This window comes from Pagrus pagrus (genome assembly GCF_965226575.1).
Source record: "Pagrus pagrus genome assembly, chromosome: 13".
Classification (NCBI taxonomy): Eukaryota; Metazoa; Chordata; class Actinopteri; order Spariformes; family Sparidae; genus Pagrus; species Pagrus pagrus.
Genome location: NC_140197.1, coordinates 5,266,203 through 5,292,707, shown reverse-complemented (window position 1 = coordinate 5,292,707; position 26,505 = coordinate 5,266,203). Strand labels below are relative to the sequence as shown.

The window sequence follows — 26,505 nt, the reverse complement described above, 5'->3', positions numbered from 1 at the left end:
ATTACATTTCTTCCAATACTAAAACCACAAAGTAAACCTGGGCATTGGTCCTAACAGGTTCATCTGGCTGTGAAGTCATGAGCTACTATCCTAACTTTTTATCTAGGCTGTATATGCAGGCTATTTACCTTCACTATAGAGTCTAGTGCATTTGTTGCTACGGGAATGAATCTGTCTGACCCGCCCAAACATTGATGCATGGGCGCGTTCACGTACTTTGTCTTGAGCGCGCCTTGTCCGCCACTGTACCTCTCATTCGTGCTCCGTTCACGTGTATTGGAAAAACTGTCATTTTAATTGGGGGCACATAACGTAGCCTATGCTTTCTAACCATGCACGTGACAGGCATAAAAAGGCTCATGTGAACCTCATTCGAAGTTTTCCATACATTTTGACATGCGAAACACACAATATTTTATGATAATTTTTAAATAGATAAATAAACAAAACATAACATTTCCAGGAAGGGGCAGTCCTGATTTTTATTAATTCCTATAATTATATGTGGAGTTTAGACAGTGTGCTTTTTCACATGCTATGTACGAATGTGTACTTTTTTTTTTTAGAGAGAGAAACGAATGTATTTTGTTAAAAAGTACATTCCCACTCACTTGTCATTGGAATCCAGAGATTAATATTATTTTTGCCAAACCTTAGAATCTATTCAGTCACAGTTCAGTATTGAAAGATTGGATTTCGATGGTAAACCTACACTAATAAAAGTTGAGGTGAAAGTTACATTTTAGTGGATTCCTACGACACATGAACGCAGCAGCGGACAGGGGTGAGCTCAGCCCTCCTCGCTGTCTGTATCGATGAAGTTGTTTCAAAGATGGCGGATTTCCTGCCGTCCCGCTCCGTCTTATCTGTATGTTTCCCTAACTGTCTCCTCACAAGCGGCGAGGTAGAACAGTTGCGGAAATCTAAAGAGATAGATAAGTGTATTAATCGAGATAAGACCTATGTGAAAAGGCTAGTAAAGATCTTGTTACTTGGAGCAGGCGAGAGCGGCAAGTCCACTTTCCTCAAGCAGATGCGCATTATCCATGGGCAGGACTTCGATCAGAAGGCCAAAGAAGAATTCAGAGCCATAATATTTAGTAATGTTATAAAAGGTAAGGCTTCACTGAGCACAAATTGTTTTTCATATGTTGGAGCTGTCTTGTTTTGACCTCTTTATCGGCCACCGACCTTAGTGTGTAGAGGGTATGGTTATTGAGTGGGAAGTTAGTAGCCATGCTAGCTGCAGCTGAACCGATTGAGGGCACTTTTCTGTGCTCCACAAAGCTAGTGTGGTTAGCAGGGTGAGCGACCAAGAAACGCCCATGTTTTTGTGTTTGTCTTCACGGTGGGACTGAAGGGGACGGCGGTGCGTGCAGTGTGGTCGTGTGTGTTTATTCAGAGCTTCCAACATATTATTAATTTTCATTTTTATCAACATTAAGTCACACAGAACGTATACAATGGGTTGACAGTGTCCTAGTGTTTTCCCCATGGCTGCTGTTAGCGTCGAAGCATGCCACTCTGTCTTGTATGGAGAGAACATGACACCAAAATCCTTTGAAAAATGTGCCTGTTTACTGTAAACTTACCTATCATCAAATACGACCATGGGCATTAGTCCCTTCTAGCTGAACTACAACAGGACTGAACACTGCGAACATCCTCTAAAAGTTGACACTAGGGCAAATTAAATCGCACCCTTTGTCAGTCTGGTACCAAATTTATATGAGGGGGCAAGCATCATCTTACAAGTGATGTTTTTCAAGATATTTGTCTGTGTTTGGGGCTGGCCAGTGATGAACTATATAAAGAGTGACAGCTTTTTGAATGAACATTGGTTTAAATTCAGTATTATGGCTTAGTGTATGAAAAGGTGTGACCTTTATGTTATGGTATAAATGGACAGGTTGTTTTAGCTGTCATCGAAGATTCACAGAATCACTTCACTGTGCAACTTTCTGTTCTTTATCAACATTTAACAGTCGGCTGTGTCAACAGACTTCATTAATGAGCCAGTGAAATTGCACATTGCTTCAAGATGCTACCTTAACAACAGACATGTTGACTTTTTTTTTTAACCCCATTGTGGAGGGAAACCCCATTGAGATAGTTGAGCTGTTGCCTTAAAGTGAGTCACAGACCACAGAGGATATCTAAGTAAACCTGCTTGGTCACTCAGATCAAGTAGGGTGTTCTGCTGGGCAAACCTGAGGATTTTGAATTTTATGTTTCCCAATATTGAGCTGTATCACAGAAATTACTGTTGGCTTAATATATGTTGTCATGCAATTTTTTTTTTCTGTCACTGTCTTCCACTGCTTGGATGACTTGACAACACCAATTCTCCAGCAGCACAGCACTGTTCACCCCGTAGGCAAAATGTCAAAAGTATCTAAAATTTAGACTTAATCCCAGCTTCAAGTGGCCACTCGGCACCAAAGTATGTACAAAGTTGTCATTGCAGAAAAGCTTTACTTCGAAAATCAACTACAGGAAGTGTTGAGTTTGCATTATAACTTGCTGCGATGCTTGTTTCTGTGTTTTTACTTATTTTTCAAAAAGCACTGTGGTGACCTTTGATTTGAAGTGGTTCACAGTATATTTTATATCAATAGATTCTAGCATTATTTCAGTCCACTATAGATGCTGATATCTGTGACTAATGTCAGGTCAACATTAGGAATAATCTGCTAAACATTATCAAAATCATAGCTACAAACTTATTAGCTTTCTCTGAAATTTGCTGCGCTTTAAATTAGGCTTTTCACTGTAGATGGTGTTAGATGTTGATGGTGTATACACTGATTACATTGCTTGTCCATCATCGCCACTTAATCAGATGACAAACATTACAATTAAAAACTGACAGTGTATGCTCAGTGCAGGAGCAGAGACGCAGCAGGTCAGGAGTCAGATCGCGTGAGTTGATCAAGAAAGACGATGGTGGAAGATTGTTGTCAAAGCAAAAAGCTAAACCAGCTATTTTGCTTTTTTTTTTAGATGTAAGCCATTAACATTAAAGGTTCAGTTTGTGAGATACTTGAATGTTGTGCCTCATTCTTAACACATCAAATACTGAAGCTGTGGCTTGGTGGGTGGGGCTGTTCCATTGCTCCAATACACTGTATAAAACTACTCTCTGACATATTTCAAACTGATTCGCTTTCCACAAATGCTGAAAATGTCTTGTTTTGTAGACACATTTTAGATGACGATAGCATTCACTGCCAAGCTCACTTGAGAAACACTGTAGGTTTGAATTTTCAAACTCAACTTTGAGGGAGTGCAGCACCTGGACAATCTACAGTTGGCACATGCTAGAGTTAGCTTTTAATTCATCTTCAAAAGGCAAATGGTTGCAATCATGTTTTGATTTATTGACTCAATGATTACCTTTGAGAGACGAACGTGAAGTGTATTATTAACTTTTGTCACTGAGATACTTTGTAGCAGTAACAAATGTGACTTGCTAACCAACACATACTGCAGAAAATAACTCAGTGCTCAGACTGTTTCTGCACCCGTTCAGCTGCCTGGACAGAAATGGCTTTTCCTGGAGACATGTCGTTATGAAGATACAACGGCGCACTCTGCCTCTCCTCACTGTATTCTCATACAGTCAGAAGACTGTTAAATTTGCTTTTAAAATAATCTATTCATTAATGTGTAAGCCAGTTAACTTTGAAAATAAAAAGGCTGAAGACCATCGTATCTGGTCTCGAAAAAATTGTGCCCCCTTTTTATTTTAGTTTAGGGATGCACGATATTTTTTAACAGATAATTACCTGCAACTTGCAGCCGATAACCAATCAATTTTTTGTTTACATTTTTGTATTTTAAAAAGTTCCATCTTTAGAAAACTTCCCGCAGTTTTAAAATGCCTGTTGAATAGGCACTAGTGTCGGCGGTGGAACACTTGTCTTTTTTACCAAAGCAAGCTGCTGCTGCTTCATATTCCTTTAATACACTTTCATAGTGACTGGCTATTTTGGCTGTCACAGTTCCTCCTGACCGACCTGCTGTTGCTCTTCTTCGGAGCAGCTCTATGCTGCCAGAGTGTCTCTGCGCTAGAGAGAGCAGACAGACTAGGTGTCTGAGGAGCGGGCTGCTCCTCCACAAGTAGCCCGGTGGCAAAAGTGCCTTGCCAAAACCAGATAAAATGTGTCCATGGTCAGTGCGAGTGAAGGGGCAGTCCGCCATGCATATACTCAGCCTGTCCGCTCTGCCTAGCCCAGAGATGGCTAAATGAGGATGGTTTGTTATCTTGGGAAAGTACAACTGGCAATCCGATGTATCACCACAACTGCTGGCTTTTTGTAATACAAACCAACTGCCACAAAAACACAGACACAACCAGAAAATATTTTATTTACGTGCAGTGTGTCCCCTAGGATGAAGTTGTAGCAGCGGAGGTGTCATGTGCACAAATGTTTTTTTGGTTTTTTTTGTACATTTGCAAAGTCTTTTCAACTCATTTGAAAATTCAAACCTGCAGGGGTGAAAATCTAATATCAACTCTGGAGGGCACAACTACATGAATTCCTGAATTGGACACTAGAATTAGTGATGTATCTCTGCTAACGAACACCCCGTCACCCTGCCAGCTAAGGAAAACTATATTGCTCCTGCAAACACTGCTAGTTGTGTTTACAGTGATATGCTGGGGATGGTGGAGAATGGGATGGGAGATGAAAGATATGGTGAATTCAGCTGCATTAAAACACAAAAGGCAGGAGGAGAGTGAAAGGAGGTTTAACAGGTTGTCCCTTCTGTGGGAGCGAGCATGTAGGTGGAGGTGTGTCTGGGTGGAGGTGTGTCTGCGTGCGTCACTTGGGGGCTGAAGTGGCAGTAATTAATGTCACCTGCACCTGTGTGTGGTTAGTGTGTGTGCTTGCAGAGAGGGGGTGAGTAGGGTGGTGTCATTTTCTGTTGACCGCAATACAAGTCCAGTTTTCATCTCAGACCATCATGAAGTAAGTCAATCAACCTCCTGTGTGTGTGTGTGTGTGTGTGTGTGTGTGTGTGTGTAAAATAAAACAACACCAAGCAGCTATGGAGTGATGTACTTCTTTGGATATAGCGTGTCGGACAGATCCCCCTATCTCAGCCTCTCAGCGGCTATTCATTACGTTGGATGGCCGCTGCCATACCTTCCCTCCATCACTTTGCCCCATACATCTTCTTGTTTTAACTCTGTTTTAAGCTCTGGGTGGGGTTGGTCTCATTTTTCCCTATTGATTCATCTGTGGGGAACTTGTTGGTGGAGACATGTATTTTGAGTAAGCTGCAAGCTGGAAGTCTGTTGGTGGGAACAAAACAAATCCCCATTAAGTGTCATCAACTTTATAGACTTCATGGGACTTAGTCAGTCTTGCAGTTTGACTTAGTTTTAAAATGTTGAGGGAGAGATCAATGCAGAGTCACTCTCTCTCATCTGTACCAGCCTGAGCTCAAAGCTGATTGGTTGTGCACAGTGTGATGTGAATAACAATAAGGCACACACTTACCAGAGAGAGGAGCTCTATTTGCACTTCCATGATGTCACTGGGGTTGTGGGGGGCAGTTAGACGTAAACCCCCTCTGAATGAGTGCAAACCAGGAAGTGTGATGTTTGAGGCTGGAAAGGCTTGCTCAGCTTCATTCACAGGGAAGTGACTGACGCTTGACGTGGTTAAACGTCAAAGGGAAACTGTTAGCGCCGTGTCATTTCAGTACAAGTGTAAAATTATTCAGAGTTGAGGGGAGTTTTGTTAACATGCAGGGGAAGCAGCAGTAGGATCTTTCTGTGACGCACTGTTGACATCATGGTGCCACATGTTGTTCTGTCTGTGTAGCAGAGGAGTTAAAAGAATGAACAGGCTTTTCATTAGATGAAACCTTGATTTGTTATGCTGAGGTGAGATCATCCAGTATGATAAGAGGGAAAAGAAACCCTGTGATTGATGCTACTGTTACAGGTGTCTGTTCCACGTGTACGCATGTGAACACAAAAGACAAAACCTTTGCTGGTAATGAGAAACTCTGCTTGAAGATGGAAAAAAGGCAGGTGGCAAGTGATTTAGCTTTAGAGACCTCTGCAGCATTGACTCTTCTGGCTTGTAGCTTTCAACCAGTATTTGGTGACTTTGGATCAAAATAGTACTTATGTAGTCTTGAAGTTGTCTGTTGACAATAATGATTGATGAGACAATCACCAATTTTCTGATGCTGTGTCATTTTTTTATTGTTTGTTGTTGAGACAAATCTATTTCTGAACTGTATAAAAAAAACGTTCTGGCGTATTAATCCGTTAGTTTTTAAAATAATATTTGTTTCACATTTAGAACTGTATTATTGTGATCCAGTCTTATTCTGCTCCTTCCAGCGGCTATATATTGGTACCTTGCCACATTTGACAGCTGTCACTCAGGTCCCTCTGCAGTGAAGTCATGTTTTGAGAAGGGGACAGCTAAAGAGGCTGAAAACATGATAAACTTGAAAATAATAATTGGTGAACAGAATGAGCCACTCCACTTCTTGTTAGGGTGTACTGACATATAGCTCATTTGGATCAGTTGTTTCAAAGCTGAGCTGAGTGTGAAAACAGCAATCGTGGGCCGAGTTGTCCTTGTCGTTAAAATCAACTAAAGGAGTAATATATATATAGTAGTATAATAATAACGTTTTTATTTATTTTACACCAAACCTTCCTTCCCCGCCGCAGTGGAGGAGCTAGAAGCATCCCTGCCCTTGGTTCCAGGTTCAGGTTCGGTAGTGGTAGGTTGGGTGAGTTGCGACGCCACACCCTCAGTTGGGACACGAGAGAAGAGCATTCACGGCTCAGGAATGAAACGCATATAAGACGCATGCTTTGTGCCTTTCTTTTGCGGGGGGCAGGGGGTTGCGTTGAACCAATTCAATGGTAGGGGACACACTGCTGTGCTTGTTAAGTCAATGAAAGCTATTCAGTTTTGTATTATATATATTTATTTTTTGGTTCACAACAGGAGTAGAAACTTAATGTTTCAACATTTAACAGGGCTCCAAACTAACTTCTCCATTGGTCACTCCAATGAAAATATAAAATGTAGAAAATAATCAGATATAACACTAAGCTTTGGCTCTGCTGCTGGATGATTAGTCCAAGTCCAGTCCTCACAATTTACTCTACTACACAGCTCTGGCTATACAATGTTAGCACAAGCCTATGAGCTACAGTCAATAGTCAATATTAATCTATTGCTTTAAATCTTGTAGCCTATTAGTCCTGACTTGTAACTAACCGTTGTCTGAGAGACCAGATAATCTAGATAAAACCAGATAATCCAGATAACACTAGATAATCACTGTCTTGTTTTAAAATTATGAGTGCCCATGAGTGCCATCTTAACTATATATTGTCTGGTCTGTGTGGTTGAGGTTGATGCTGGAAAACGTGGTGGTTATGTCGTGCGCCCACATGTGAACGCGTGTACATACGCAACATGGTCATCTTTCCGAGATATGGGCTTGTACTGCCTGGCTAGGTTAACAAGACAGCCTGACTGAGAGTTAAAGACGCTGTGCTGAAGCAACGGCCCAAAATGTTAATGTTAATAATAAAATGTTAATGGGAAACACTGCATTTAAACAGCTTTGTAATCCAGCCTTGAACTGCAGTGTGTTTTTGGAGATTTATAGATCAATAGTTATTAATCCTCCACTGAATGTCTTGTTTAATTATTTAGCCATTTTTCCATCTTGAAAACTGTTTATATTGCTAGCATGGTAGTTAGTAGGGCTGGACAATCTAATGATTATTATATGGTCATCATGGTATGACATTATATATTGTCTTAGATTTTGGATGTTGTTCTATGGTGATATGAGTCTTGCTGGTTTTAAAGGCTGCATTACAGTAAACTTTAGAGACGGGCTGAAGCCACCTGTGTTTGTATGAGTCAGTATTTTGATTTGGCTTGTTCCGATGCTGATACAGTATTGGAAATTCCTCCAATCCTGCCTTAAATGTTAGATTAGGTATGGTATCTGATACTACATAATTGATTTATTAGAAATGGGGCCCCAATACTTCCCAGCAGTGTCCCATACACCTGTATACAACTGAACAGATTTTTTTAAACTGCACAGGTAGCTAATATCCAGAAACGTCAAGCAAAATATGTTACATTAATCACATAAGATAACATAAAATAACATAACAAAGTGATTTCAGCCCTGGTCCTGGCGGCCAACACCCTGCATGATTAGACAAAGTCAAGTTTGACTGCTCATGTGTTGTCAAGTCCAAAGCAAAGCCAGGAAAGTGCATGAAAGCTGGATTTCTCACGCCGCTTTTCCACCAAAATTAGCAAGTCTACACAGGTTTTTCATGTTTCACATCACAAATGCGCCGGAAACAGTAAAGTTGCTACCAGAAGTTGCCGGTTCGGTTGGTGATTTAGGTGTTTTCATAGCTGGGAAGTCGGCAGCTTTCACAGATATGAACAGGGCTCCGCCTCCAACACTGTGTCCAGTAATACGTACTTGATACATCCTTGATAGACCACACCCCAAAAAATTTTGCGTGTTCACCCAGGTCTTACGTTTAGATCAAAGCCGAGCCAAGGTGATAAAAACCCGCGTCTACTGCAGAGTCAATTGACCCGGGTGTAAATGCAGAGTTTACACATTCCCATTGCACACAAAAGCCTGATCTTAGCGAGTTTAAGTGGGATTTCTGACTGGTGGAAAAGGGGTATCAGCAGAGGAACTAAAGATTTGTAGACAGACAGACTCAATCCTTGAGCTGTCAGCACTCTCACACACACACACACACACACACACGCCCTGCAGACAGCTGGATTAACCCGCGTGTTGGGGACAGCCAAGGAACATAGCGCATTGTCAGAGCAGGCTTGTTTGAAGGGTTGAAGCAGAGTTCACAGTGCCGCAATGTAAACTCACAGTCTCAGCTCACTGCTCATCTCTGCAAACTGAACTGCCTGGGTCACACACTTGTGATAACTTCAACTGAAATGAGCTTTTTGTTGGGGTTGATCAGTATTTGACTAGATTTAAGGTGTGGTTTCAATGTTTGTGATACAGAAAGTTTATATTTTGATATCGGCATGGCTTTGTCTTTGAAAAAAAAGTGTTCAGTGTTCCTTCAACACACCTTAGGACAGAAAAAAAAGTTTCACACTACATTTAGATTATCAGTCAATGCAGGGGTTTACCTGGTTAACTGGTATCCATGAGGTGAGATCCTAATAAAAACAGGCTGAAAACACTTGTGTGGATGCACATCATGTACAAAATGAAAGAGCCTTTTCAAATTTAGTAGCATTGGTGTGAGCATTTTCTTTTGCCTCTATGCATATTTTTAGTCTTAAACCACTATTTTTTATTTATTTATCAGGACTGATTATAATTGTCTATGATACTTTCACTGCACACAGGTATGATATCACTGTGTTCACCTGCTTTCTTCTACAGTGTCATTGTCTCTCTCCACCACCATATACAATGAATGTTCATCACAATAATTGTTGCACATGCCTAAATAAGGCTTATCTGATTTGTTGTTGTTAGTGGTGTGATGATTTTAGAATTTTTATATGCATGTGTTTCTTTATTAATTAACTTACTGTGTATATGCCCCGGCTTAGCAAGAAACATTATGTTTATGTATTCAATTTTTAATTCTCTCACATGACAACTGTGCTGTTGTCTAATTGCTGGAGTCATGAGAATTTTAGATTGGAAGGCATGTAAAATGTTTGGTCTCTGTGCATGGTTCAACATCCATGATGTTAAACTATAACTTTGTTTGCATGTGATGTGTATCTCCAGTTATTTGCTATAATTACACAGATTGTTGGTAATTTTACACTCATGTTAATCAACCACCATCAGGATACCACTGAATCAGTATAATTCAGCATCATTTTGTAATGACAGAGCTTCTCCAGTGACATACAATACAATTTTGACATGTGTCTCTCTACTACTTTTAGGTATTCGAGTGTTAGTGGATGCTCGAGAGAAGCTACACATCCCATGGGGCAAACTGTCCAACCAGCAGCATGGAGACACCATGATGGCGTTTGACACCCGGTCGGCAATGTCCCATGGTCACGGCATGGTGGAACATAAAGTTTTCCAGCACTACCTGCCATCCATCCGGGCCCTGTGGGCTGACGAGGGCATCCAGAACGCATATGACCGCCGGCGAGAGTTCCAGTTGGTGAGTGAGAGTGTTACTTGTTTGATATCTCCTAGGGCTACAGAATGAATTGAAACATTATCAAAATAATAATATGCCTAAGTGCAATATTTAAATCGCAGAAACTGCAGTTTTGATAAAGGAACAATGTGTGATCAAATGGCATTATGAAAAGTCCTGTAGTGCTGCAGAGATAGGGGTGGGGGAAAAAATCGATTCACATAAGAGTCGCGATTCTAATCATCCACGATTCTGAATCGATTCATAAACTTCAAAAATCGATTTAAAAAAAAATATATTTTTTTTTAATATTTTGAAAAATCACACAAAACACCAATTTGTGTTATTTGTGTACAGTTTATTTTTGTAACTTCTGGGAGAAAAAGGCAGCTAGCCTAAGCTTTTGTTTAGGCAATTTTATACAAGTTATTTCTTGTACAGTTTTTATTTGTTTAGCATGAATAAATGTTACCTTTTTTTTAGTGTTTGCCTTTGTGTGATTACATCATTGGAATCAGTTTGTTTAAAAATCACATTATCTTATACAAACTGTATTGTTTTGATGCCATAATTTGCCTTAACACACTATGCACAGTATCAATTTTTGAATCGAGAATCGTTTGAATCGAAAATCGATTCTGAATCGAATCGTGACCCTAAGAATCGGAATCGAATCAAATCGTGAGACACCCAAAGATTCACACCCCTATAGCCTGGCCTACAAATCTTGGTCTCGAGATGTAAGAAAATGTGTTTGTCTGGTACAGACCCTAACAACTTTCACATTACCATTTAATAGTTTTTTTTGTCGTAGTCGAAATGAAAATTATTATTCGTGCTAATAGTTCAAGGATCATTTAATTGTCATTACACTACAACACAGGAATGTACAACAAAATGTAAGTTGTAGTCCTTTATGCTACACAAGAAAAAAATATAGTGTGTAGAGGATGAGTTCAGGAGTCTCACAGCCTGAGGAAAGAAGCTGCTCTGTAGTCTGTTGCTATGACAGCGGATACTGCTGTATCTTTTGCCAGACAACAGCAGTGTGAACACACTGTGGCTAACATACCATTTTTTCCTTCCCAATACTGATTGCGATACCTGGGCTTTGGGTATCGGCTGATACCGAGTACCGATCTGATACCAGTGTGTGTTTTTAAAAAATAAAAAAAACAAAGAAGATTTATTATTTTTCTTTTAACAGCTGTTTATACTACTAACCCTGTATGGATGTGATATGATTGCTATCATTGTTTGTATGACCTGGCTCAGGTTAAACCTTGCAGAGAATGATTGCCATACAACATTTTTTTATTGTCTATTTTGACAGTTGGTCATAACTGAAAAAGAACAAATAAAGAAATCTAGGAATAGATAATTCCTTTTAAAAACTGTTCAAGTGCCGCAACTTTTTAAATAGAACAGTTTAAATCAGTAGTGCAACAGCAACTAAGGTAAATCTTGACAGTCAAATGTTGACAGTGATACTGTGTCCACCCAGTGTGCAGACTCAGCAAAGACATGGGGCACACGTCGGAGGTCCAAATGTCAGTAGTAAAGCTGACTGCCTGCACGTCTTTCAGCCTACATGAAATGTGTTCCCTCACTGTCTGTTTGGGGAGAGCAGACATCGGCAGCATTCCCGATACTGGCATAGAAATTGGAATAACTCTACTCTTGATGTCTGGGAGTGCAGCCATGGGTGTTCAGTGTGAACAGGAGGGGACTGAGCATACTGCCCTGTTGAGCTACGGAGTTGGGCAGTAAAGTAGAGGAAAAGAGTGAATCTTATCACAGTTGTAATATCTAAGAATAGTAATGGCGTTATGATTATTTTAGCACATTGTGTAGCCCTAATTTTGTCATAACTCTGACCCACGTATAATGTTTGGCCTCCAACTCCTGCTTCAATGTTTGGTGCATTGTTTGACAGCCATGAAGCTTAGTTTTGCCTTTATTTGCATGTGACTGTGGCATGTCCAGTGATTACTTGTGTGTCGGCTGAGGTGGCACTGAGTGTACAGAAGAGCATTGACAGTAACAGATAAAGGCTCCTCTTCACAGTTGATGGAGCAGAGCTGCAGCTGCAGAGTGCACACAGACAGACACATACAAGCTAATGAAGGGATGCTTCTCTCCCTGCTGTCTGTCTCTCTGCCTGCCCACACCCTTCCTTCCTCCATCTCTCCCTCACTGCTCTCCACAAGTTTAGATTGTGGTCTGATAGCATCTTGCTCACAGGAAAATGATCTGTAACTGTCCTGCAGGGAAATTAGCTTGTGAAGCATCTGTTTGGAGCAGCGCAGATTCTGTAAGCCTTTCCAATGTTACTCTTTTATAACAGATAATAACATGCTATGCTGTTGTTTAATAAGCCTTCCTATAGATTCCACTTCACCTACTGATGCTCTTTGTTTCCTAAAACAAACGAACAAATATGAAAGTCATATTATTATTATTATCTGGAATGCCACTCTCAGAGTGCAGACCTTGACCAAGGCCAGTATTCCCAAAACTATGTGTTTCTGAATTTGAGGTAGAGTGTCCCCTCAGAGTTGTCGTGAGGCAGGATTTCCTCATTAGAACACCACTGTAGTCACCGCTACCACTGTTTCCCACTGTTGCTCTGACCCACTGATCTCACCCAGCGGATCCACATCCCTGCCTGGCGAGCATCTGACATACATGGGTGTCAGTTGTTGGGTGTCAATTTCTGCCCTGTCTCATGATTAGTTTGGATGCTAGTTGACTAGCCCCCTTTTTTATGTTAAAGTTAATGTTGTTAACCCAAAATCAATCTTCTTAGTATGGAACTCCTCTAAAATGGAGCCAGCAGCAATGTTGCTTTCACTTTCTACAACATTGCTTTTTAAAATGGTCAGTTGTTTATCTGTCAACATGTTGCAAATTCGTGATTTAACAATTTTTTATCACATGAACATATTAATCGTATTATCATGAAAAATGGCTAAATTTCTTTAGTCTTAAAGCTTCTCAACTGTAAATGTTTTTACTCTTCTTATCTACAGTAAGATGATTATCTCTGGGTTTTGGACTACTGGTCAGAAAAACAAGACATTCGAAGATGTCATAATGGCCCGTTTACCAAACGATTAAGTAATTAATCAAGACAACTATACTTAAATTAATTGATAATGAAAAAGTAGATGTGACCCCACTTTACAGACGAGCAGAAAAAATGTTGAGGTCTGATCAGGCTGCTGTTGAGTATCATAACAAACTTCACACCTGATTGTGACTGACAGCTTTACAGTATTTACTGTATCACAGCTCTGCACATTTAGAGCAGTCATAGTGAGTTTGTTTTCCCACTCAGTGATGGTGAGGAGGTGTTATCATATTGAAAGGGACATTGATATAACTCACTTCCATATTGAGATGGAAGTGAGAGAGGGACATGTGAAATATGTTGAGATAATATGTACAGGTATATCATATCATATGGCATTGTAGGGATGAAACTCTGAGTTCTGAGGAAAGTCATCATCTCTCTCTCTCTGTCTCTCTTTTTCTCAGGGGGAGTCAGTCAAGTATTTCCTGGACAATTTGGGAAAGCTCGGACAGTCGGTAAGTCCCACCCACAATACAGAAGCTCCACCAATTACAGATCTCCAGCAGGCAGGATGGCAGATGGCAGATTGGTGTGATAGCACTCAGCTAGTTTGTTGAATACAGAAGTGAAACCGTTGTTTTCCTGTCCTCAGTCAGGTCTCCACACTGGTTTGTTCCAGTGTACACTCACTATATTAAGCACTAAGCAAAGCAGAAGTTTCCCTGCTCACTCTGCATTATCCCCCACCCAGGTTCATATTGGCCAGTCAGAGCCTTTTCCAAGAAACAAGGGAGATTTTTCTACACAGAGGAAACAATTGTCAATTTTTCACCAGTTATCTATATTGCAATATACAGTTAGAAGTGTCTGGTCCAGTGCTACTTGACACACTCTTAAATATAAAAAAAATAAAAAATATACTTCAAGGACCAATTTTAAGTTTAGTTTAGTCCAAAAAACACATTATCAACAGAGTATGAAGAAACAACAGTGATGATGTTATGTCAAAGACATCTGTTTACTGTGTTGAAGAGATGTCTACTGAATTTAGCATGCTAACAAGCTAGCTGCAGCCCGTCCTCTTTCGTAATACTACTGGACCAATAGATCCACCAGCTCCATGGCTAGATGAACCATGAGCTAATTAACTACAGCCAAGGATAGCTAGCAAATTGCATCAGCAGCCAGCAGTTGTTGGTTACTCTGCTGATACGCTGCCCCTATGTCTGTGGAGCAAAAAACAACCAATGATTTACCTAGTCAACTAGTTGTAGTTAGTTTAAGCAATTAGATGACTAGTTATTGCACATTTATTGATATTCATTTAATCATTTAATTTGATATTTTTTGGGGGCATCAGAAAATGGTTTGGGTTCCAAGACTGAGAAAGAATCTTATTAGTAACTTATTAACATGAAAAATGGTTATTTTGTCATCCATTTGTGTGTAGAATCCAAAATACTAACACACAGCTCATAGGTGCTTTGGTACAATTACGATACGATTTGGTTGTTAAATGGTTTCAAATGGATCTTAGAGTATATATAATATTATTTTCAAACAATGTTTAACCTTAAAAATGTAATTGTTCTCAGTTTTGACTGTTTTCAATGTTTCAGTGTGCTTGATTTGACATCAGTTGACTATTCTAAGGATAAATTATTGTTTAAACGTCAGGTAAATTGGTCATTAGGAAGGTCCCTAGTTGTTAGTGCTTCACTGTAGAAGTAACGAACGAAACATTATTGGTATGTCCTCTCTGTACTGGATTTCCTACTTATGATGTTTCTGTAGCATGTAGTATGCTCTTTTCCTGTTGTGTATGAACACAAGCTATGTATGCGTGTTTGAAAAAAGGTGGACCTTTGGGAAAATATCTGTTTGTGTGAGCGCGCACACACACACCAGCATGGTCTGGTCAGCGATGAGTCATCACTTCTGGAATGTTATGAATTTCGATCTGGCGTAGTCAGAGCACAGTGACCCACACACACAGTTAAACATGTTGGGGAATATTGTGACATCATGATTGGTTGAAGATGCACTTGCTTTATTTGCCCTGTTTTGATTGGCCTTATTATTGAAAGAAGAGTGAACCAGTCTCTCTCTCTCTCTCTCTCACTCACTCTCACACACACTCACACGTGCACACACACACACACCAGTCCTGAAGCCCTACATTTGTTTATGCACTGTGGTATTTCAAGAATGCAGTGTTAAACTGGGATGTTCCCAAAGCAGCGGCGTGTGCACTGTTCTCATGAGGAACACAGAGATATGCATTACTTCCCTCTACTCTTCAAGTTTTACAAATTTTTGTGTGTGTTACAACGTGTCAAAATTAAAAATACTTTACTTAAAGTGTACCAATGCATCTTAAACGCATTAATATCACTGCACATTTTGATGTAGATCTTGGATAAAAATCTGTAAATACCTGTCAATAATAGGGGTGTCACGATTCTCCAAATCCTCGATTCGATTCAATTTTCGATTCTAAGGTCACGGTTCGATTCGATTCTCGATTTTTACATATTTTTTTTTTAAAGCACAGGTTGCTATGCCATTTTTAGACTAGACTTTTATGCAATATAATATCTGACTTTTGTTCGCAATGTACCACACTACATTGTCAAATTTAAAACATTTATTAACGACATAATGTAACAATAACTTATCTTCAGTCAAGTGGAAACTTAAATAAAATAACCTGTCATCTAGTTTCTCTTTTGTAACTGCAGTCGTCTTCACAGAAGATGACATTCAAGTTAACAAAAAAATAAAACAGCCATGTCCATAGTCTTCTCTGAACAATTAAGTGTCTTAACAAACTATTTCCGAGGAGTTGAACACATACAAGGTGCGTAAGGTGTGAGTGGGCGAGCGAGAGTGAGGGAGCATGCGTACGTGCGGACAGTGAATGAATGGGAGAGGAAGGAGAAGCGAAAGGAGTAGCAGTAGTAGCGACAGCAATAAAGTGTACAATATAGGCTGCAGTTTGGCTGTGAATAAAGGCGACAGCTCCTCAAGATACAGCAAAGCTCCCTGGTATTATTTCCCTACTAGCTTAACACGTGAAAGGGGGTTCACCCCGAAGGTAAATATAAACTTCGGCCCTGGAGGAAATCATCTCCCCTGTGCTTCCCGATCACGGTCTGGGAGCCGAACAAGAATGGTGTAACACCATGCTATCGTTTGACTGGCTGTAGCTAATAGCTACTGGCTTAGCTAGTAGCTAAGTTAGAGGAGGTTGACTCGCAGCACTTCAACATGTGTGTGTTTTTTCCCCTTGGCAAGCCGACCGGACGTGACATGGGGGCGTGGCAGCATCGACGATTCCATTTTTTAATTCGAAATTCGAGATTGTGAATTAATTTCGATCCTTAGTCAATAATGATATGATTAACCTAATAATCTGCTTGCAGGACTACCTCCCCAGCCAACAGGACATCCTCTTAGCCAGAAAGCCAACTAAAGGCATCCACGAGTACGACTTTGAGATCAAGAATGTGCCCTTCAAGATGGTGGACGTGGGCGGTCAGCGCTCCGAGAGGCGGCGCTGGTTCGAATGCTTTGACTCAGTCACTTCCATCCTCTTTCTCGTCTCCTCCTCCGAATATGACCAGGTGGGTCAGCTGGAAGCCACACAGAGGCCATGCAGACACACAGATCTCATGAATGTCACAGAATTGACAATGGTGTATTCCACTCAAACATACCAAAAGTTCAGAGGAATAAGATAATTGAATTCAAGGGCATAACATCACATATCTAGAGAAAGTCAACATCATCTCAATATAGTACTGTAGCAGCCTCTCCAGGAACATTTATAAGAACTCAGGAGCCTTAACTGGAGTTCAACCAGAGGAAAAAGGATCCAACTTAAATGTGAAATATACAACATTCACTGCCACTAGATCTGCACTAGAGCGACCGGCACCTGAGACCTAAACAAATGTGCATGTTGTTCACTCAATAAAATGTAACTGTCAAACTAGGCAGCGCCGATCAAATATGAATCAAGATTCTGTTAAAGCATAGCCTATTTATCGCCTCACATGTTTTCAGAAACATATGTTGGTGTACTGTTTAGCTGTAATATGAGAAAGTTTGTGACCCAGCTGCCATGTTGAAAATGGATGGACAAGGACAGGGAGGGACCTCACATGCGCTTACACTCATGCTTACATGCACTAACATGCATGCATGGCCACTCTGACTACCAGAACTGAACAGAGAAGCTGAGATTATTGTTCAGGATGCCATTACTCCATATCTTTACATAGCAAATAGTTGTTTGCTGCTATATTAATGTTCTAAATCTCATATATTTAACTTTTACATTCTGAAACAAAGCCATTGTGGTTTCTAAGGTACAGTGGAAAACGCAAGGAAACCCCCTGGTAAGAAAGCACCAGAAGGCTCTATAAAGTTTAAGTTGTGGAAAGCACCATATAAATCATTACCTTCACAGAGGAGGTTGTGTTTTGTTTTTCTCACTTTCTTAAATACTGTGAGATACAGCATTTTATCAACATTTTCATTAATTTCTCATGTTGAAGGATAGGCTCACCATTTAAAGCCAAAGTATTTTTGACATTTTTGTTTCACTAGAAAAAAATAGAGTCAGAACTGTTTTTGTGGGTAATAGTGATGTCAGTTAGATGGTTAGAGCTTTAAAATATTAAAACACAGTTCCAGAATTCAACCTATTTTGAGGCACTTCAAGCACATGGCCAGGTGAGCTGAAAGTACGTTCACTGTATGTGCTTTTTGCTGGACCGCTCAGCACCACTTGAGCCGGCATGGAGAGGAGAGGGTATGTGTTAGGGTGATCTCGCCAAAAGACAAGGACATCCTCCTTGTGCAAGTGACTCTGCAGGTAATGCTGCTTTGTCTTTCATTGCTTGTCCGCCCACAACTGAACCTACCAGACCCAGGGGTCAGTTGGTGAGTGCATCATTACCGCCTAGGTATATAAATGGCCGGCCAAGTGTGTCCGGCAACCTGTTTTAGAATATTTTACTGATTTATTATATTTTTTTTACACGTCTGACACCACCATCAATTAACTAGTGGACAATCTGCCCTGGCTCTGCCCCTCCCATACTGGAAGAAAGTAACAGAAAGGCAAGGCAGTGTGTATGCATTAAGGTGGACAAATAAAGCATCACTATGTAGGCGAACGTTTTTGAAAGCGATACTTGATTCAAGCAGTTACCTTTCCAAGTTAAATTCCCTCTTTGGGTTTCCTTGTTTAGCTGCAGTGGGGGGATAGTAACAGAGAAAAGAGGGATTTACTTGATTTGTCTAACACGGACTACTAAAGCATCATATTAACTTTCTCTACATCTGTGAGAAGTCAGTTTTGAAGTTGGTGAACAGCAATGTGCTTAGTACAGTTTAATGAACCTACTGCTCATACCAGACATACACTGTCACAATCACCTTTGACCCCAGCACAGACATCTGTACTATCACACCTTCAGGTGCTGATGGAGGACCGGCAGACCAACCGGCTGAGCGAGTCCCTCAACATCTTTGAGACCATTGTCAACAACCGGGTGTTCAGCAACGTCTCCATCATCCTGTTCCTGAACAAGACGGACCTGCTGGAGGAGAAGGTGAAGCAAGTATCCATCAAAGACTACTTCCCCGAGTTCTCGGGTGATCCCACAAGCCTGGCTGATGTCCAACGCTTCCTGGTGGAATGCTTTCGCAAAAAGCGCCGCGAGCAGCAGCAGAAGCCACTGTACCACCACTTCACCACAGCCATCAACACTGAGAACATCCGGCTGGTGTTCCGCGATGTCAAGGACACCATCCTGCACGATAACCTCAAGCAGCTGATGCTGCAGTAAGAGGACTGACCAGGAGGAGGAGGAGGAGGAGGAGGAATGGATGGATGGGTGGAGGCAGACAGAAAGTGGGTGACAAGGTGCCTTACCCCCCACCACAACCACCGCCAGCCTATAAAGGGATCGGTTAGTGTCCCTCCACTCATGCATCCTCCTTCCTTGACTTTGACCCGCTCCTCACTTTTGAACTCTGACTGTGTATTGAAGCCACCACTACTACCGCCATTCCCCCCACGCTTGCTCTCTACCTTATTGAGCTTGTTCACTGTGACTCGTAACAGCCACCTTTGGCTCAGAGCCTAACCACCCTCTTACCCTTGAAACCACTGTAAATGACCTCTAACCCCCACTCTCTGCCCCGTCCACACTGTGCAGTGGACCTCCTCGACATCTTTTATGGTATTTCCTCCCTATGTGTCGCTCTAATTCACATCTACACACTGTTTTTTTTCTATGCTGCTCTGACCACTGTTGCTAGGGTGGGAGAGGGGGAGGGGCTCATTTTAAATCGTTATTACTGAGTAGCTGTCAAAGCCGGCGATATCAGTGACTGCTGCCAGTGTTGCCTTCCTTTTCACCACTGCTTTCATTTTGTTTCTGGTTTTACATCTGCTCTCCACTGGCGCTTGGTGATGACATCACTGGGCTGGAGTGGGGATTTCCTCTTAAGGCAGTGGAACAGGAAAGAACAGGGCTAACACACACACACACACACACACACACACACACACACACACAGATAGGAATTCCTGTTCCAAAGTCCACTTAATTCTAGTTTTCTAATCATTTTGCTTCTATTTCTAATATATGAATATACTGTATGTACCTATGCATTTTTCTTTAACTTATATTTTAGAGGGGTTTACACTTTTGTGGATTTGTGACTGCTGATGGACTCTGTTACAGTTTATTATAAAAGAGGCGGGGAAGCACAAACACACAGACCACTTGTAGAATTAAACACCGTGTTGAAAGGCTAGCTAGTGCAGGGTTTAGAGTTACACGTTGTATTAAGCTGTTTCTCAGGGCACATTGTGAACCACTTCTTTGTGATTTGAAGCCAACCAGAACTTCCACATAAGTCAAATGACAGATTCCATGGTATCTTTTCCCTGTAAAACAAAGTCTGGCCATCTTTAACCAGGACCATATTTTATCATCAAGACCAACAAGACTTCATGACCCCATTTCCACGTATTGACATGTGATTTGTATGTTCATGTGTTATCTGCAAAATGACCTCTGCTGAGTCAGAGCATCTAGGAGGCCCAGACCAACCCTCGGAGCAAACACAGTTGGTGCTTGGATCCTCAAAGGAGTCCCACCTCCACACACAACAAGCATGGTGTGTTGTCTCACATGGTCCAATTATGTGTGCAATGAATGTGTTCTCAAAATTCAGATAACATAATACAGATACAGATCAAATGTTAAAGCAACATTATGCAAGAATTGGCAATTTTTACAACATTTACTTTTTTCTCTTATCTGACCTGCTCAGTCAATCCATGCTTTCCCTTTCTTGGTTCCCTCCGTTAATGTTCTTCATGGTGTTTTTGCCTCTGTTCTGATGTCCATAGATGCTGCTGACTCCATTTCTTTATCAATTTTGGCACCGTTCCCCACCAGCATTCGCTGCTGGGTCCCTCCCGCTCTGGGCCTTAAAACATCCGGTCCTCTTGGTGGTTCAAAGCTCCTGTGTAGCGTTACAAACCATTCCCCTGGTACTCTAAGTGCCCAGTCTTGTCCAAGCCAAGTCAGCTAGCTGCATGGCTAACAGCAACTTCAATTAGCAACTAGCGTTTACTTTGACAACAAATAAAGCTTTCTGTTCATCATGTAGAGGTGGAGGAAGTACTCTGGTTTCAAGTAAAAGATCTGCGTTACAATAACAAGTAAATGTACAAAAGTATTAGCATCAAAACATAAAGTACCAAAAGAAAAAGTACTTATCGTGAAGCTTATTTTAATTACTTTATACACCGCTGGGTAGTTTAATGTGCATCATCATTTGTTAGTCGATTTATACTTTGTGTTAATCATTTCAATTTGCAAAGTAACCAAAGCTGTCAGACAAATGTAGTTGAGTTAAAAGTACAATACTTGCTTCTGAAATGTAATGAAGTAAAAGCAGAAAATAGCACAAAATGAAAATACTTAAATACTTAATAATACTCAAATTTGTACTGAGGTACAGTACTTGAGTAAATGTACTTTGTTACATTCCATTAATGCCATCAGGTAACTCCATAATTCAGAGAGAGTTGAGGCAGAGCAGTCGGAGGACATCAGAGAGAGAACCAGAAAACATTTTCTCCATAAAATACGATCCAGTGTGTGACGTAGTGAAGTGAAGCATTACTCACTTCTTGCAGGAAATCATACCCGCCTGCTGAAGTTACATAACCATGGAGCAGGCGTTTGGGGCACAGAGCTAGAATCACATGCATCATTCTCCTCATTACAAGTCGGTGTAGCCTACCATCACAATGATTTTGAACCTAGTTAAATAGTTCCATTATGTTGCTTTATTAACAAAGCCATGGTATCCTTCTGTTGTGTTTGTGTTATCATGCTTGCTCTACAGGGTAACACAAACTCAAGTGCTTGAGTCTGGTTCAGATGTGAAAAACAGAAAGCCTGTCGAGTTGGGGTCGGGCCTGGTTACTGCTCTCTTGGACAGAAAAATTGGGCAGCTTGTCTCTTCAACTTTGCTGAATCGATCGTTCCAAAAAATAGTCAAGATTAACAGAGATCCAGAATTTTCTTAAAATACCAGATGTGTCAGGCTGAATTTTGAGATAATGCCTATAAATGATGCACAAGATGGAGCCTGAATTACAGTGTGTGTTGGGTTTGAAAATGTCCTCCAGTGGTACCCTCATGCAGCTTGTATGTGGGAATTGTTGGGACAGTCGACAGTGAAACAAAGCTCCTCAAGGGGAGACACTAGAGAAACGGTTAACTAGCTTTAGTAAAACGCTTTGTAGAACTTTGATGAATGATGTGGTCCAGGTTGAAAATGGCCAAATTTATATGAAAGCCCTGTGAAAGCTCACATCCAAGCCTGTAGATTTCATCTATACCCATGAAACAAGGAAGCAGGAAAACTTTTTTCCTGCTTCCTCTCAGTACCACCAGAAGTGTACGCCACATACTCAATTATACGCCAAGTAATGAGGTGGCTCAGTCTTTGTGCTGCTGTGTCAGATCATTTTTATTTTCTCAAAGGTACCTGTTGATGCTGTCCGTCTCCCCCTTCCATGCATCCTCACTAAAAAAACAAAAGGGATAAAGCCAGCCTGTGTGTCACTAAAGAACCTAAGCAGTCATCGTTGTTACAGGTTATGTACAGTTCTCATGTCCTCTGAACCCCTTTTTTAATGTCTAATGTATCAGTATGTATCCCTCCACCAACCTCATTCTCCTTTCTAACAGCTGATGTAACTTCCCACACACATTTGTATGTATGACTATGAGTGTTATTTTTTTATTTTATTTTCATGTTTATTTAAATCTAAAGGCCTGTCTTGAGGTGTTCAGAGTCAGGCTCCCATTACTCATCTTCTTCCAGATCAGTGAACACCAAAGTCCTCCATGTACCCCAGCAGATAACTGGCTCCACTGGTCCATGCTAGCACTTCAGCATTTGTTGAAGAATAATCATCAAGATGATCAAAATATATAACACATGAAGGTGGCCTCTTATTCAGCTGTTACATCTCCCTGACTTCCAATCACACTTTACAGAAGTTGTATTGTTTTCAGTTTTAAAGGTGCAATATGTAAGAATCTTAGTTTAAAAACATTCCAGATTTAACAAATGATCAACAAATGATCAACAGAATATGAAGAAATGACAGTTTTGGTATTATTTCAAAGACATCTATGTATTGCAGAGATATGATACTGAAGTTAGCATGCTAACCCTGGGCCTGAAAAGCTCTTTCTCCCAGTGGTCCAAGGCTCCTGTGCTCCTGTGCACATGGTGTAAGCACCGGCACTCCTCCTGTAGGCTGGCTGATACAGTTGGCAGTAGTTAGCAGTTACTCTGGTGATATGCTGCCCCCACTTGTTGGGAGTATGAATTCATACAGTTGGCCAATTCTTACATATTGTGCCTTTAACAGAAAGGGCATAGACTTGTGTTTGTACGGGAACACAGACATTCTACATACATTGGTATAGCTATCTTTTTTTTTTACCCTTGTCTCTGTAGTAAGGGTTATATTTGCTAATGGCAGCTTATCACTAAAAAAGACTGAATAATAGCCTGTTTTAGCTTGAATTTGCCCCAGTTACCACCCAAGTGACACTCCCTTACTCCTCATTTCACTGGACCCCTTTTGCTTTGGATTTTGGTCCCCTGTCTCAATTCTAACCAGTTGTGGTGCTGCAGCTAAAGGCAGAAAGCTGTTTGTCACCCAGCTCACTTTACTGTAGAGTAGACTTCCTGCAGTTTTGATATTTCTGCAACAGTTGGGTTCAGTTTTGAATAAATTAAATTGACATCTTGAGAAACAAATCAGACCCTCTGAGTCCCTGATAGCTCGGTGAGTGTAGTACTTCATGTCCCCCAGACCAACAAGTAGCCTACTGTCACTGTTAGCATGGAGCAGTGAAGTCACGTGGCTGATTTTGATGTGTGTGTTCCCAACTCTAAAAGAGGAAGATGACCAACAGGGCGGTCTACCAGAAACTCTGAATTCCTCAAACTGTACAGTGCCTCTGTCAGACTGTCTGCATCTGGATAAAGCAGCCTCTGTGTGTTTGTGACAAACACAGTGCCCTGTCTGCTCAGACAGCCTAAAGCTAAAGCCCAGCAGAGAACTATCTGTCTAGATTCAGACTGTTGTGTCATGTAATCACTTCAAGCCAGAAGAAAGCCTGTTGTTGCACAGATACACACATCATGAAGTCACAGCAAAACGGGCCTGTACCCTGAGGTGGCCTTTGTCCATGCTGAACAAACTTGGTTTTGAATATTAGAGTACAGATGGTATATTGTCACACAGGGGCATGAGCAGATGTTTGAGCAATGATGCCCCACATGCTGTCAGGGGCCTCATTTATAAAAATGTTTTTACTTTTATACTTGAACTTCAACTTAAGATCTTTTTTCCGACAGTGTACTTAGGTTCGATTTATGAATGATGCTGAGCATAAAAAAACTTTGCAGGTTCTAAGAATCCTATTTGTAACTTTAAACACCTGTACTCGATGAATGTCGAATCAACTTAAATTGACGACACGTCTGCTTTGTGATTTCCCCTTATACAATGCAGCACAAATGAAGGTTTAGTCAGGAATAACCATGGACAAAAAGAGAAAATCTAGCTTTATTGAAGACAAGATTGGTGATGGTAAGATTAAAGCCAGGCAACGTATTATTGATGGACTGAACAGGCTCATGTAAATCACTTATGTCAAGTTTAAACTTTGCTTAAAGATAAAATCATATCCAGGTCAAAGCAAGGTTTTATAAATAACTACATTTAAATGCTTTTCAGTTTCAGTCTTACTTAAGAGCAAAGTTGATGGAATGTTTTATAAATGAGGCCCCAGGGCTCCACAGTCCAATGGGCTTTCACAGCTGACTTGGAGCCTGCAGCAAAAGGAGCCACATCCTTCCAAAGCACTTTTTTAACTGTCATACAGAGAATGATAGGGGCTCAGTGGGGAAAAAAGAAGAAATCATGTGTGTGATTTAAATGAAGAAGCAATTTCGATCAGGAAAGAGAAAACATTCAACAGTCTAAGGCGACATCTCATGGCTGCCTTCAGCGAGTGGGGCTAGCTCAGGATGACACTCAGGTCCACACAAAATACCATCTTTTGACAGGGAGAAACTGCTGTCATGGGACCAAAGTCACACCTGAGCCAGCTCCAATCACTGACTAATATCATGTAAAGCCACAAAAAGCTCCTAAGTGTTCATTTGTTATTTGTAGATAACTTTGTTTGAATCATTCTTAATTGATTAAACTCTGGGTTTTTAAATCTGAACCTCAGACCTGAGAACTTTTCAGAAGTCTTAAAGCTCAAACTGTTTATTTTAATGTGGCTCCAATTCTCTTGCTAAGACAAACGATGATGGCTCTGCTGTGATGCCTGTTAAAGGGTTCACTATGCTTCAGACAAGTTTGTGCCATGTCTAAAAGCAAAAGTCTGCTAAAAATCAACATTGGAAGGTAGATTGAAAAGCCTTATTCAGACTTCATCACACTTCCTTTTCATCTCGCAGTCTTGACACCATGATTCATACAAACAGTGCACACTGTTGGACAGTCACTTGCTGAAAGCATTCATGTCGTCTCACTTAGATATCCACACATAAAGTGACGGATGTATTTGTGTGAAGAATGAAAAAAAGTGACCTCTGACAGAAGTTCAAACTCCGCCTACTTTCACACCTCCAAACACTCGACCAATCACTGCGGAGAGTGGACATTATTGTCTCATTGTCTTCGGACAGTCCCGAACATTGTCGGCTGCAGCCACTGTGGTCACTCTGGGAGTCGTATGTGTCCCCTGTTCGGTTAAACTGTGGTCCAGGCTTTGTGATGGGTGACACTCACTGTGTTGTATGTGAGTCAGTGTTAGTCATCTGTCTTCCAGCACCCACATGGATTTGTCACCAGATCCCGGGGGTATGCCATCACGCCTGAGACGGGATGGTGATCAGTGTTTCTGATCTGGGAACAGGGAGAAACTGGTTTAAACCAGGCCTTATTTGATTTCTGATTCCTGTTTTACTCGTGATGAACAGACAGACTCTGCCTTTGACTTTGCCTTCTAACATTTCTGGTTTTGTACACTGCACCCTGTGTATGTTCTGTGATTCTGACATTACTTTCATGACTGTAACAATATAAATCAAATATTCAGATGGAGTTTTTCTGGTTGAATATTGAGTGTTTGGTTGTAAATACCTGTGAGAGGAAACCAGTGTCACCTTACATAGTCTAAACTATGCAACAGCACTGCTCCACAGCCGTGACTTGATGTTATGTAGTGTTAGAAATAATCATGATGGGACTGACTAGTGATTCTCTTAATGCCAGTGTCTTACACAAATCTGTCTTTAATCAAGTCAGGAAAAAATCTGCAAATGATCTGCCAAATATACTGATGTTTAGTGCCTCCTTTTCCAAGCTCTGCCTCTACTGTTCATTCATCGAACAAAAGTTTTATACTGTGTTTTAGGTTTTTTTAATGATGCCACACAAACAGATTGGTGTCCTGTGATACAAAGCATCTCTCCTCCTGGTTTTTCTTTTGTTTGTTTTTTTCAGATAGACAAGCATTCAGTGTACAGTCTAACTTATACTGTCTTACCTTCTACTCTCATAAATAAATCCAACTGTTTTTTTAAAAAGTCA

The 26,505-nt window shown here is 40.8% G+C and overlaps 1 protein-coding gene across 1 annotated transcript; it reads left to right on the top strand.

The window, feature by feature from the left end:
* The first annotated feature begins 817 nt into the window (after nucleotides 1-817).
* Nucleotides 818-26,505, top strand: gna13b (guanine nucleotide binding protein (G protein), alpha 13b). Its single transcript, XM_084371131.1, has 5 exons — nucleotides 818-1,115; nucleotides 9,981-10,210; nucleotides 13,730-13,780; nucleotides 16,691-16,891; nucleotides 18,755-26,505. The coding sequence occupies exons 1-5, from the start codon at nucleotides 833-835 to the stop codon at nucleotides 19,124-19,126; spliced, it is 1,137 nt and encodes a 378-aa protein (XP_084227257.1). The 5' UTR covers nucleotides 818-832; the 3' UTR covers nucleotides 19,127-26,505.

Excerpts from the sequence above, each read along its gene's own strand:
- gna13b (XM_084371131.1), top strand. The coding sequence starts at position 833 with ATGGCGGATTTCCTGCCGTCCCGCTCCGTCTTATCTGTATGTTTCCCT. Across the intron at positions 10,211-13,729 it reads GCCGGCGAGAGTTCCAGTTG|GGGGAGTCAGTCAAGTATTT; the intron begins GTGAGTGAGAGT and ends TCTTTTTCTCAG. Across the intron at positions 16,892-18,754 it reads CCTCCTCCGAATATGACCAG|GTGCTGATGGAGGACCGGCA; the intron begins GTGGGTCAGCTG and ends TCACACCTTCAG.